The sequence below is a fragment of the Salmo trutta genome, chromosome 36 (assembly GCF_901001165.1).
Source record: "Salmo trutta chromosome 36, fSalTru1.1, whole genome shotgun sequence".
Classification (NCBI taxonomy): domain Eukaryota; kingdom Metazoa; phylum Chordata; class Actinopteri; order Salmoniformes; family Salmonidae; genus Salmo; species Salmo trutta.
The window spans coordinates 10,729,627-10,744,071 of record NC_042992.1 but is presented as its reverse complement, the minus strand read 5'-3'; the positions used below and the strand labels follow the sequence as shown (position 1 = coordinate 10,744,071).

The following is a 14,445-nucleotide window of genomic DNA, read 5'->3' as shown; positions in this document are numbered from 1 at the left end:
AGGACAATAACCTAAAACACAAGGCTAAAGCTACACTGGAGTTGCTTACCAAGTCGACATTGAATGTTCCTAAGTGGCGTAGTTATAGTTTTGACTTAAATTGGCTTGAAAATCTGTGGCAAGACTTGAAAATGGCTGTCTAGAAATTAAACAACAACCTTGACAGAGCTTTAAGAATTAAAAAAATAATAATGACCAAATATTGTATACTGAAAAAAAAATGAAAAAAAAAAAACGCAACATGCAACAATTTCAACGATTTTAGTGAGTTACAGTTCATAAAAGGAGATCAGTCAATTCAAGTAAATTCATTAGGCCCTAATCTATGGATTTCACATGACTGGGCAGGGGCGCAGCCATGGGTGGGCCTGGGAGGGCATAGGCTAATTTGGGAGCCGGGCCCAAGGCCAGCCAATCAGTTTTTCCCCACAAAAGGGCTTTATTACAGACAGAAATACTCATCAGTTTCATCAGCTGTCCGGGTGCCTGGTCTCAGACGATCCCGCAGGCTCCCGAGTGGTGCAGCGGTCTAAGGCACTGCATCTCAGTGCTTCAGGCATCACTACAGACACCCTGATTCGAATCCAGGCTCTCACACATCTGGCCGTGATTGGGAGTCCCATAGGGCGGTGCACAATTGGCCCAGCGTTTTCCAGGTTTGGCTGGTGTAGGCCGTCATTGTAAATAAGAATTTGTTCTTAACTGACTTGCCTAGTTAAATAAAGGTTAAATGAATATAAAATAAAAGGTGAAGAAGCTGGATGTGGAGGTCCTGGGCGTGGTCTGCGGTTGTGAGGCCAGTTGGACGTACTGCCAAATTCGCTGAAACAACATTGGAAGCAGCTTATGGTAGAGAAGAGAACATTCAATTCTCTGGCAACAGCTCTGGCGGACATTCCTGCAAGTTGGATACACTGCCAAATTCTCTAAAACGACATTGGATGAGGCTTATGCATGACAATTGCACGCTCCCTAAAAACTTTAGACATCTGTGGCATTGTCTTGTGTGACAAAACTGCACATTTTACAGTAGCTTTCATTGTCGCCAGCACAAAGTGCACCTGTGTTATGATCATGGTGTTTAATCAGCTTCTTGACATGTCACACCTGTCAGACAGATGGATTATCTTGGTAATGTAGAAATGCTCACTAACAGGGATGTAAACAAATGTGTGCACAAAATTTGAGAGAAATAAGCATTTTGTGTATATGGAACATTTCTGGGATCTTTTATTTCAGCTCATGAAACATGGGACCAACACCTTACATGTTGTGTTTATATTTTTGTTCCGTATGGAAGCCAGGAGTGGAAAGCGCTTAGAGATTTACCCAAAAAGACTCACAGCTGTAATCGCCACCAAAGGTGGTTGTACAAAGTATTAGATAAATTAGATAATTCAGTTTTTCATTTTCAATAAATGTGCAAATATTTCTAAAAACATATTTTCACTTTGTCATTATGGGGTATTGTGTGTAATTGAGTGAGTTAAGAATATCTATTTAATCCATTTTGGATTCAGGCTGCAACAACAGAATGTGGAATAAGTCAAGGGGTATGAATACTTTCTGAAGGAACTGTAGCTGCTTCCTTATAAACAGCAGGATTATGGGTACACAGTGACAGCAGATTCCTCTACAAGTCAGAGCGTACCACATACTGCTGCCTGCCTGGAACCCAATGCTGTAAGACGCTCTGGAAAAGCTAAATTACTAACATGTAACGTAGAGCTTCCACAAATCTAGGTCAACGTGCAAAATGAGAGCATCGTGCTGCCTTGGGGTCACGCTAGTGTAGCTAGCTGCGCTACGTTCAGTAGGACACCGTGCATACACACACTTTGATGTTCTTGCCCCATTCCCTTGAGCTCCCTCATTATCTATGTGAGACACTCGTCTGACAGTCGCTCAACGCTTACCCAACGGATTCATGTAAAGTAAATGTTACATCCACAGTCAGAGAGGGAAGTATCTGTACAGTTTTAATGTCACATGCAGTAAAGTGAAATGCCTGTTCTTACAAGCTCTAACGACAACAATCAATAACAATGCAATACCAAAAATAACAAGGTAGAACACCATATCTCTCTATCACCATCTCTCTCTCTCTATATCACCATATATATATCTATCTATCTATCTATCTATCTATCTATCTATCTATCACCATATATCTCTATGAATCACAACAGATGTTGGATACTGAAGCAGAGGTATGTGATGTCCTCCTATTGTCCAGACTGATACATTCAGGACAGACAGAAACGTGGGGAAAAAGTGTGTAACTTGAACTTTTACAGAAATCTGCCGACGTTGACATCAATGCATGATTTCAACCTACTTTCCAGGTTATACACACATGTATCAGGTAAGGATTCAGCCTTCTGTGTCTAAGAAAATAATTAGTTACGCTTAGGCAATGATCTAAGGTCAGCTTTGCATTTTCTCCACTAAGAGCTAAGGTTAGAATTGGGGTACAACACACACTTATCCTAAATCTGTGCCTAGAAAGCCTTCAGGCCAATTTCCACCTCACTATTTCCTTACCTTGAGCGTCTCTCCTGTAGCGTGCTGAAGCCAGCGAAGGATTGGCTCCGGATGATCCCATTGGGTCCCCCAGGGGAGTGCGTTCCGGCCGCCATGATCTCTGGGACGCGGGATGACACTCCTAGAAAGTGTGAGAGAGAGAGAGAGAGAGAGAGAGAGAGAGAGAGAGAGAGAGAGAGAGAGAGAGAGAGAGAGAGAGAGAGAGAGAGAGAGAGAGAGAGAGAGAGAGAGAGAGAGAGAGAGAGAGAGAGAGAGAGAGAGAGAGAGAGAGTGAGAGAGCAAGAGAGAGGCAGAGAGAGAGAGAGAGAGAGAGAGAGAGATATTGGGCTACAGTAACATGAGCTTCAGGAAACTAACAGAGATAGATATAATTGAGCCGTAGAGTGGAACTGGGAAGACAGACAGACAGACAAAGAGAGACAGACAGACAGACAGAGAGCGAGACAGACAGACAGACAGAGAGCGAGACAGACAGACAGACAGAGAGCGAGACAGACAGACAGACAGAGAGCGAGACAGACAGAGAGCGAGACAGACAGAGACGAGACAGAAGACAGAGAGCGAGACAGACAGACAGAGAGCGAGACAGACAGACAGACAGAGAGCGAGACAGACAGACAGACAGACAGACAGACAAAGAGAGACAGACAGACAGACAAAGAGAGACAGACAGAGACAGACAGAGACCGAGACAGACAGACAGAGCGAGACAGACAGAGCGAGACAGACAGACAGACAAACAGAGAGCGAGACAGACAGACAGAGAGCGAGACAGACAGACAGAGAGCGAGACAGACAGACAGACAGAGAGCGAGACAGACAGACAGACAGAGAGCGAGACAGACAGAGAGCGAGACAGACAGACAGAGCGAGACTGTCTGTCTGTCTGTCTCGCTCTGTCTGTCTGTCTCGCTCTCTGTCTGTCTGTCTGTCTGTCTGTCTGTCTGTCTGTCTGTCTGTCTGTCTGTCTGAGAGCGAGACAGACAGAGAGCGAGACAGACAGAGAGCGAGACAGACAGACAGAGAGCGAGACAGACAGACAGAGAGCGAGACAGACAGACAGACAGACAGAGACAGAGAGCGAGACAGACAGACAGACAGACAGACAGCGACAGACAGACAGCGACAGACAGACAGCGACAGACAGACAGCGACAGACAGACAGCGACAGACAGACAGAGAGCGAGACAGACAGACAGAGAGCGAGACAGACAGACAGAGAGCGAGACAGACAGACAGACAAAGAGAGACAGACAGACAGACAAAGAGAGACAGACAGCGAGACAGACAGACAGAGCGAGACAGACAGAGCGAGACAGACAGAGAGCGAGACAGACAGACAGACAGACAGACAGAGACCGAGACAGACAGACAGAGCGAGACAGACAGACAGACAGACAGACAGAGAGCGAGACAGACAGACAGAAAGAGAGCGAGACAGACAGACAGACAGAGAGCGAGACAGACAGACAGAGAGCGAGACAGACAGACAGACAGACAGCGAGACAGACAGACAGAGAGCGAGACAGACAGACAGACAGACAGACAGACAGACAGACAGCGAGACAGACAGCGAGACAGACAGCGAGACAGACAGCGAGACAGACAGCGAGACAGACAGACAGAGAGCGAGACAGAGAGCGAGACAGACAGACAGACAGACAGACAGAGAGCGAGACAGACAGACAGAGAGCGAGACAGACAGACAGACAGAGACAGACAGACAGACAGACAGCGAGACAGACAGACAGACAGACAGACAGAGAGCGAGACAGACAGACAGACAGACAGACAGACAGACAGAGAGCGAGACAGACAGACAGAGAGCGAGACAGACAGACACAGACAAAGAGAGACAGACACAGACAAAGACAGACAGAGAGCGAGACAGACAGACAGAGCGAGACAGACAGACAGAGAGCGAGACAGACAGACACAGACAAAGAGCGAGACAGACAGACACAGACAAAGAGAGACAGACAGACAAAGAGAGACAGACAGAGACAGACAGAGACCGAGACAGACAGACAGAGCGAGACAGACAGACAGAGAGCGAGACAGACAGACAGACAGACAGAGAGCGAGACAGACAGACACAGACAAAGAGCGAGACAGACAGACACAGACAAAGAGCGAGACAGACAGACACAGACAAAGAGAGACAGACAGACAGACAGAGACCGAGACAGACAGACAGAGCGAGACAGACAGACAGAGAGCGAGACAGACAGACAGAGAGCGAGACAGACAGACAGAGAGCGAGACAGACAGACAGACAGACAGACAGAGACAGAGAGCGAGACAGACAGACAGACAGACAGACAGACAGAGACAGAGAGCGAGACAGACAGACACAGACAAAGAGCGAGACAGACAGAGACAGACAGAGACAGAGCGAGACAGACAGACAGACAGACAGACAGAGAGCGACAGACAGACAGCGACAGACAGACAGCGACAGACAGACAGCGACAGACAGACAGCGACAGACAGACAGAGAGTGAGACAGACAGACAGAGAGCGAGACAGACAGACAGAGAGCGAGACAGACAGACAGACAGAGAGCGAGACAGACAGACAAAGAGAGACAGACAGACAAAGAGAGACAGACAGCGAGACAGACAGACAGAGCGAGACAGACAGAGCGAGACAGACAGAGAGCGAGACAGACAGACAGACAAAGAGAGACAGACAGACAAAGAGAGACAGACAGCGAGACAGACAGACAGAGCGAGACAGACAGAGCGAGACAGACAGAGAGCGAGACAGACAGACAGACAGAGAGCGAGACAGACAGACAGACAGAGACCGAGACAGACAGACAGACAGACAGACAGAGAGCGAGACAGACAGACAGACAGAGACCGAGACAGACAGACAGACAGAGAGCGAGACAGACAGACAGACAGAGAGCGAGACAGACAGACAGACAGACAGAGAGCGAGACAGACAGACAGACAGAGAGCGAGACAGACAGACAGACAGAGAGACAGAGCGAGACAGACAGACACAGCGAGACAGACAGCGAGACAGACAGCGAGACAGACAGCGAGACAGACAGACAGAGAGCGAGACAGAGAGCGAGACAGACAGACAGAGAGCGAGACAGACAGACAGACAGACAGAGACAGACAGACAGACAGACAGACAGACAGACAGACAGAGAGCGAGACAGACAGACAGAGAGCGAGACAGACAGACACAGACAAAGAGAGACAGACAGACAAAGAGAGACAGACAGAGACAGACAGAGACCGAGACAGACAGACAGAGAGCGAGACAGACAGACAGACAGACAGAGAGCGAGACAGACACAGACAAAGAGCGAGACAGACAGACACAGACAAAGAGCGAGACAGACAGACACAGACAAAGAGAGACAGACAGACAAAGAGAGACAGAAGGAGACAGACAGAGACCGAGACAGACAGACAGAGCGAGACAGACAGACAGAGAGCGAGACAGACAGACAGACAGAGAGCGAGACAGACAGACACAGACAAAGAGCGAGACAGACAGACACAGACAAAGAGCGAGACAGACAGACACAGACAAAGAGAGACAGACAGAGACCGAGACAGACAGACAGAGCGAGACAGACAGAGACCGAGACAGACAGAGAGCGAGACAGACAGACAGAGCGAGACAGACAGACAGACAGAGAGCGAGACAGACAGACAGACAGAGAGCGAGACAGACAGACACAGACAAAGAGCGAGACAGACAGACACAGACAATGAGAGACAGACAGACAAAGAGAGACAGACAGAGACCGAGACAGACAGAGAGCGAGACAGACAGACACAGACAAAGAGCGAGACAGACGGACACAGACAAAGAGAGACAGACAGACAAAGAGAGACAGACAGAGACAGACAGAGACCGAGACAGACAGACAGAGAGCGAGACAGACAGACAGAGAGCGAGACAGACAGACAGACAGAGAGACAGACAGACAGACACAGACAAAGAGAGAGACAGAGACAGACAAAGAGAGACAGACAGAGACCGAGACAGACAGACAGAGCGAGACAGACAGACAGAGCGAGACAGACAGAGCGAGACAGACAGACAGACAGAGAGCGAGACAGACAGACAGAGAGCGAGACAGACAGACAGAGAGCGAGACAGACAGACAGACAGAGAGCGAGACAGACAGACAGACAGAGAGCGAGACAGACAGACAGACAGACAGACAGACAGACAGACAGACAGACAGACAGACAGACAGACAGACAGACAGACAGACAGACAAAGAGAGACAGACAGAGACCGAGACAGACAGACAGAGCGAGACAGACAGACAGAGCGAGACAGACAGACAGAGCGAGACAGACAGACAGAGCGAGACAGACAGACAGAGAGCGAGACAGACAGACAGAGAGCGAGACAGACAGACAGACAGACAGACAGACAGACAAAGAGAGACAGACAGACAAAGAGAGACAGACAGAGACCGAGACAGACAGAGACCGAGACAGACAGACAGAGCGAGACAGACAGACAGAGCGAGACAGACAGACAGAGCGAGACAGACAGACAGACAGAGAGCGAGACAGACAGACAGAGAGCGAGACAGACAGACAGAGAGCGAGACAGACAGACAGAGAGCGAGACAGACAGACAGACAGAGAGCGAGACAGACAGACAGACAGACAAAGAGAGACAGACAGACAGACAGACAGACAGACAAAGAGAGACAGACAGAGACCGAGACAGACAGACAGAGAGCGAGACAGACAGACAGACAGAGAGACAGAGACAGACAGAGAGCGAGACAGAGAGCGAGACAGAGAGCGAGACAGAGAGCGAGACAGAGAGCGAGACAGAGAGCGAGACAGACAGACAGACAGAGAGCGAGACAGACAGACAGACAGACAGACAGACAGACAGACAGACAGACAGACAGACAGACAGACAGACCTGGTAAGAGGATCAGTATGTATTTAAACTCTTCAGTGACAGGATATCAATGGGAGACCATTATGGGCCACACAGTACAGAGGACACTGTAATAAGATTGGTATGTCAGAGAGAGGAGACAGACATGTCAATTCTGGATCTGAATGCTGCTAGTCTGCATCTCAGCCTGAAGTCATCATCTATTTACAGTAGATGGAAACCATTCTATCCTTTATGTAACGTGTTGAGAAAACAGGAGCCCTTTCTGAACTCTGTCCTTGATCAATGAGAAGCATTTTTCAAGTCTACATCCATTGTCCTCCTGACTCCTTGAAGAGTGGCTACACATTCTCCTTTCTCTGGTCCTCTATTCATGCACCTTGGTTGGAGAGTGAGGTAGCAATACCGTGGTTTGCTTTGCTCTGTCATTGTCCTTGTTAACACATTCTAGGGACAGGCTAGTAGGAGTCTAGAATCTAGACAACTACTGTTATATGCCCTCCATTTCAATATTTAGCCAAACCGCGCTGTCAGACTTCAAACTGTCAAGAAGACTATTTGTTAGAGACGTTTAATGACTCGCTAGAAACCTGGCACAACATAGAAACACAGGAGACAGCTTATAGCACACTGATAATGATGTTTAACAGCAACCCCCAGACCCACAACGGACTAAAGCACAGTGTGCTGTACAGTATCTTAGAGTCTGTCCTGTCCACACACACACACACACACACACACACACACACACGCTGATTACAGATGTGGGAAACGAACGCAGGACGCCGAGAGCAACATGTCAGATCAGCGACGCGAGAGCAGGGCTCAATCTGAGACTGTATGAACTAGAGCTAAACAGACTTTACAGTAACAGTATCAGCTCTCTCTGTCCCTGCCTCTCTCAGAAACACAGCTGGATTAGAGAGTCACACTTCACAGTAACAGTATCAGCTCTCTCTGTCCCTGCCTCTCTCAGAAACACAGCTGGATTAGAGAGTCACACTTTACAGTAACAGTATCAGCTCTCTCTGTCCCTGCCTCTCTCAGAAACACAGCTGGATTAGAGAGTCACACTTTACAGTAACAGTATCAGCTCTCTCTGACAGTGAGACGTGACAGTGAGACGGAGAGACGTGACAGTGAGACGGAGAGACGTGACAGTGAGACGGAGAGACGTGACAGTGAGACGTGACAGTGAGCCCAGGAGCGGGCCAGACAAAGGCCCTACGCCACGCTGTGCACAGGTCCAAGGAAAGACTAGATGTTGTTTTTCTGTGGAGGGACAATAGTAGAGGTCAGATATGGCCTTTAAGAACATAATGTATAAGGTTATATGATCTAAACTCCTATTCTGAGACTCTTTGTGACAACAGGCCCTGCCTGATGTGTGGTAAAACTAGAGCAATGATTCACAGGTCAATTAGACCACTCTGCTAAAGAGGCTGGGTATGACCACTCAAATATTCAGACATTAATATGCTCTTATCAGTCTATCTGGTTGGTATCGATGGCTTTTTTTGATGATGTGATGTCATACAAGAACCCAAACAGTTTGACCAGAGACTGACCCACTGTAGCCAACACCAGGAGATGTTGAGACAAAACGTCTATAATGAGAAGGAAAAAGGGTACAAGTGGGTAGTGTGCCTATTTGAGGGTACACGTGGGTAGTGTGCCTATTTGAGGGTACAAGTGGGTAGTGTGCCTATTTCAGGGTACACGTGGGTAGTGTGCCTATTTCAGGGTACACGTGGGTAGTGTGCCTATTTCAGGGTACACGTGGGTAGTGTGTCTATTTCAGGGTACACGTGGGTAGTGTGTCTATTTCAGGGTACACGTGGGTAGTGTGTCTATTTCAGGGTACACGTGGGTAGTGTGCCTATTTCAGGGTACACGTGGGTAGTGTGCCTATTTCAGGGTACACGTGGGTAGTGTGTCTATTTCAGGGTACACGTGGGTAGTGTGCCTATTTCAGGGTACACGTGGGTAGTGTGTCTATTTCAGGGTACACGTGGGTAGTGTGTCTATTTCAGGGTACACGTGGGTAGTGTGTCTATTTCAGGGTACACGTGGGTAGTGTGTCTATTTGAGGGTACAAGTGGGTAGTGTGTCTATTTCAGGGTACACGTGGGTAGTGTGTCTATTTGAGGGTACAAGTGGGTAGTGTGCCTATTTCAGGGTACACGTGGGTAGTGTGTCTATTTCAGGGTACACGTGGGTAGTGTGCCTATTTCAGGGTACACGTGGGTAGTGTGCCTATTTGAGGGTACAAGTGGGTAGTGTGCCTATTTGAGGGTACAAGTGGGTAGTGTGCCTATTTGAGGGTACAAGTGGGTAGTGTGCCTATTTGAGGGTACAAGTGGGTAGTGTGCCTATTTGAGGGTACAAGTGGGTAGTGTGTCTATTTGAGTGTACAAGTGGGTAGTGTGCCTATTTGAGGGTACAAGTGGGTAGTGTGCCTATTTGAGGGTACAAGTGTGGGTTTAAAGTGAGAGTCTACAGGAGATTCTGGGCTGAATCTTTGCAGTTCTCATAGTACTCTGTTTCCATGCAACAGTAGAAAATGACTAAAAGCACATCTTCAGATATCATTTGCAGGCTTGATGTTAAACAGCGTGCTGTTTTCTGTGGTTGACCGCTCTGTCTGAAAGCCTTGCTCCTAGACAGAGGGGGGGCTGGGTAACTAAATGACAGAACCTTCGTCATCATCCAGTGTTCAGAGTTCTGACTGAGCCTTTCTAACAGCCTTGTAGAAGTCGTTCATTTGAAAACACTTCCGTGAGCAGGAGAACAAATGAAAGCCTGGTGAATGGATGTACAGAGACTAACGATGACTCCGAACTAAATGAATAGAATGGTTTCAGATTGAATTTCTTGCATCTTTTGATACCACTTCCATTCAACCCCACATCTTGCCAAATGGCAAAGTCAAGAATGGAGAACAGAGCCTCCAGCTGACTCAGAGGCGGGACTATACGGCGTGGTTAGCGTGGTTAGCGTGGTTAGCGTGGTGGGGTAGTCAGAGGTGGGAGTATACGGCGTGGTTAGCGTGTTGGGGTAGTTTAAGGATAGCCAACATTGAGGACTGGCGGGCAGAACTGTCCGAAATATCTTAACCGAAAGTGACATGTATGTTTCAACACCACATCATGCCAAACACTTCTAGAACCCTGAATACAATAACTCATCTATTCTACAGATGATCTATTCTCTATTTTCCATCTACAAGTTTAAAACTAGTATGAGAGAGAAACTGGAGAGAAATAGACCAGAATCCACTTAATCAACTAGCCTGTTTTCAAAGTTCAGTTTTAACATCAACCTGGAGAGAACATCTGGAATGAACCGTATGCCTGTCATGTCAAAGCAGACTTTCACATCCAGTAAACATCACTACTCACTCTCACCTCAAAAACAAAACTACAGCTAACTACGTGTCAGGTCAGGAGCAAAGACTCATCTAAACACATCCCCTCACACTGAACAATAAACACAGCAGAAAGAAACATTAGTTGAACCAACCAGTGAGACAAACCCCTCCCTCAAAGCGTGGGGTCCTGTTCATAAGGATACACCGTAGCAAAACGTTCTGCAACAGAAAAGTGTTTCTTATTGGAAGTTCAGGGAGTACTGATAAAACCTCCCCGTTTCACTCTGTTTCAGATTGTTCTATTCTGTTTTGTGTTTAGTGAAAAAACCCAGCTTAGCCCCTCTTCCCTCAAAAAGTGAGCAGCTTCACCCCTCTTCCCTCCAATAGTGAGCAGCTTCACCCCTCTTCCCTCCAATAGTGAGCAGCTTCACCCCTCTTCCCACCAATAGTGAGCAGCTTCACCCCTCTTCCCACCAATAGTGAGCAGCTTCACCCCTCTTCCCACCAATAGTGAGCAGCTTCACCCCTCTTCCCTCCAACAGAGAGCAGCTTCACCCCTCTTCCCACCAATAGTGAGCAGCTTCACCCCTCTTCCCTCCAATAGTGAGCAGCTTCACCCCTCTTCCCTCCAACAGAGAGCAGCTTCACCCCTCTTCCCTCCAATAGTGAGCAGCTTCACCCCTCTTCCCTCCAACAGAGAGCAGCTTCACCCCTCTTCCCACCAATAGTGAGCAGCTTCACCCCTCTTCCCTCCAACAGAGAGCAGCTTCACCCCTCTTCCCACCAATAGTGAGCAGCTTCACCCCTCTTCCCACCAATAGTGAGCAGCTTCACCCCTCTTCCCACCAATAGTGAGCAGCTTCACCCCTCTTCCCACCAATAGTGAGCAGCTTCACCCCTCTTCCCTCCAACAGAGAGCAGCTTCACCCCTCTTCCCTCCAATAGTGAGCAGCTTCACCCCTCTTCCCACCAATAGTGAGCAGCTTCACCCCTCTTCCCTCCAACAGTGAGCAGCTTCACCCCTCTTCCCACCAATAGTGAGCAGCTTCACCCCTCTTCCCACCAATAGTGAGCAGCTTCACCCCTCTTCCCTCCAACAGAGAGCAGCTTCACCCCTCTTCCCTCCAATAGTGAGCAGCTTCACCCCTCTTCCCTCCAATAGTGAGCAGCTTCACCCCTCTTCCCTCCAATAGTGAGCAGCTTCACCCCTCTTCCCTCAAAAAGTGAGCAGCTTCACCCCTCTTCCCTCCAATAGTGAGCAGCTTCACCCCTCTTCCCACCAATAGTGAGCAGCTTCACCCCTCTTCCCTCCAACAGAGAGCCTTTCATAAAACACAACGCATCTCTTCCTGAATCCGGATGCATTCCGGGACAGACACTGGGTGGCCCGGTTGAATGAGGCTGCCAGTCAGTCAGTAAGGCTATTGAGGGCTTCTCAGTCACACAACCTTGCATGCCCCATGAGGAGGGGGATTGGGGGGGGACATCAGAGGGGTGACAGGGGCCTCTCATGGGTACAAGTCTGATCAGTATGTTAACCAGCAGCCTGGCACAAACCCCTAGAGACATGCATTGGGAGGGGGGTGAAGCAATGGGCTGATGCAATGAGTCATGGAGGGTGTGAGGGAGGAGGAAGAAGCAAATGGGGGGGGACTGACATCCTGAGGACCAGACTCATCATGCACACACATCTCCCTCTCCTCTTCTTCCCTCTCCTCTATCAGTTGCTCTCCCCCTCAGTACTCAGACAATCATTCTCTTACACACTCACAGCCCTATTCTTTTCAGTATTCTAACCACAGTTCTCTCCAGTCCACTTCACTCTCCTTTCCTTCTCTTACATGTTAGTCATTTAGCAGACGCTTTTATCCAGAGCGTACATTTTCATACTTTTTCCTTCTGGTCCCCCATGGGAATCAAACCCACAACCCTGGAGTTGCAAGCACCATGCTCTACTAACTGAGCCACATGGGATTCTAATAGAAGTGTTTTTGTTACTCTCTGTCTCGCTCAGACACACACACACACACACACACACACACACACACACACACACACACACACACAGAGAGAGAGACGAATGATGCCGGCAGTGGTTGTGTGTGTGTGAGTAACGTTAAAAACTCAGCCCAAAGTGTTGGTTAACAACCGGAGGCAAATTTTATATGCCTGTATAAATTTGTATCTCCATAGCAACAGCAGACAATACGGGATGTGTTATGTAAAACAACATGGTTATTGTGGGTCTCACTCTGACAGTGAAGTGGGAGGCCATCTCTGGTCTGGTCTGGCCTGGGGTCTGAAGTCTTCCTCTTCTCCCTCTGTGTGTCGCACACACGCACACACGCACACAGTTGTTCAAGCAGCCCTTCTTCGTCCCTCTGTGTCTTCCTTCCACAACCCCGTTAGATAGGAGTACAGCCCTCTAGACAACGAGGCCAACCAGGAACACTGAAGATGTGTTTTAATCTCATAAGTAATGACCACTAAAACCCCTCAATGTCATTACCACGCTCGTCCCAGCCGGGAAGCTACAGCCCCTATAACCTCAGCCATCTCCATGGTGACCCAGCCAATCAAGTAGCATTAGCTCAGGGTTCGATGTGAACCACATACAGACTAGTGGTGACCTTCCATACGCATTTGCTCATTGTAGAGATAAAGGTGCTCAAAGCTGATGTATTCTGCATACCCCACCATACCATGAGACATCCATGTCTTCATCACCGGAAAAGATAAACAGTTGAGATTGATATTATTTAAATAATTCCAAGGTTGTCAAACTAGAACAATGGAAAAAAGGTATACCCAAACGCACTTCAGCCCAGCTTAAACAAGGGGGGGGGGAGGGGGGTGTTCCGGTGCTGAACAGAGGGACCTGAAAATCCCCCAAAAACATTCCTTACCCCAGGATACTTCAACTGGTGACTATCAGGGAGAATAAAGAAACAGGAGCCCTCTGTTGCTGCATCAATCTGACAGATGGAGAGACAAACAGTAGGTTTACGTTTCGGCATGAATCGCCTTCATCAGAGCCTTGAGCAGGACAAAATGTGGGAGGCACCTCGCAGGAGAGTGTCCCACTCGTCATGTCAATACTGTCCGTAGTAGTAGCAACTACACAGGTTATTCACACACCGGTATGATCCTTATTTAAGATTCCTACACATACATTCCACTTGAATAACAAAAGACAGGAATAAACAAAGCAAAAGGTATTTACAAAAAAATATGAGAAATAGAGCTGTTCATTCAGACCCTTTGGCTCGACGCAATCTACTGTAAGCAGTGGGTCCAAAGTGTCTCTCTCTGTAACAATATCCTCACTATACTGCCAGCTCTGGAGGAAACAGAATGTCAAGGTGGTGTCACGCATGTGTGTAGGAACGGACCAAGGCGCGGCGTGAGTATCGTTCCACATCTTTAATATATTGTGAAACTTAGCCAAACAAACAATAAACAAAACACAAACCATGACAACAGAGGTGCAACATGCACTAACTCAAAATAATCTCCCACAAACACAGGTGGGAAAAACAACTACTTAAATATGATCCCCAATTAGAGACAACGATGACCAGCTGCCTCTAATTGGGAATCATACAAAAACCCCAACATAGAAAAAATAA

At 48.0% G+C, this 14,445-nt stretch overlaps 1 protein-coding gene across 5 annotated transcripts in view; it reads right to left on the bottom strand.

Moving 5' to 3' along the window:
* The window catches only part of LOC115175377 (rho family-interacting cell polarization regulator 2), a 100,412-nt gene that overhangs the window by 42,988 nt on the left and 42,979 nt on the right, over window positions 1-14,445 (bottom strand). For all 5 annotated transcript variants that reach the window (XM_029734606.1, XM_029734609.1, XM_029734607.1 and 2 more), the window contains exon 2: window positions 2,545-2,665. In XM_029734606.1, the coding sequence (XP_029590466.1) occupies window positions 2,545-2,665 (121 nt within the window). The remainder of the gene's footprint in view (window positions 1-2,544; window positions 2,666-14,445) is intronic.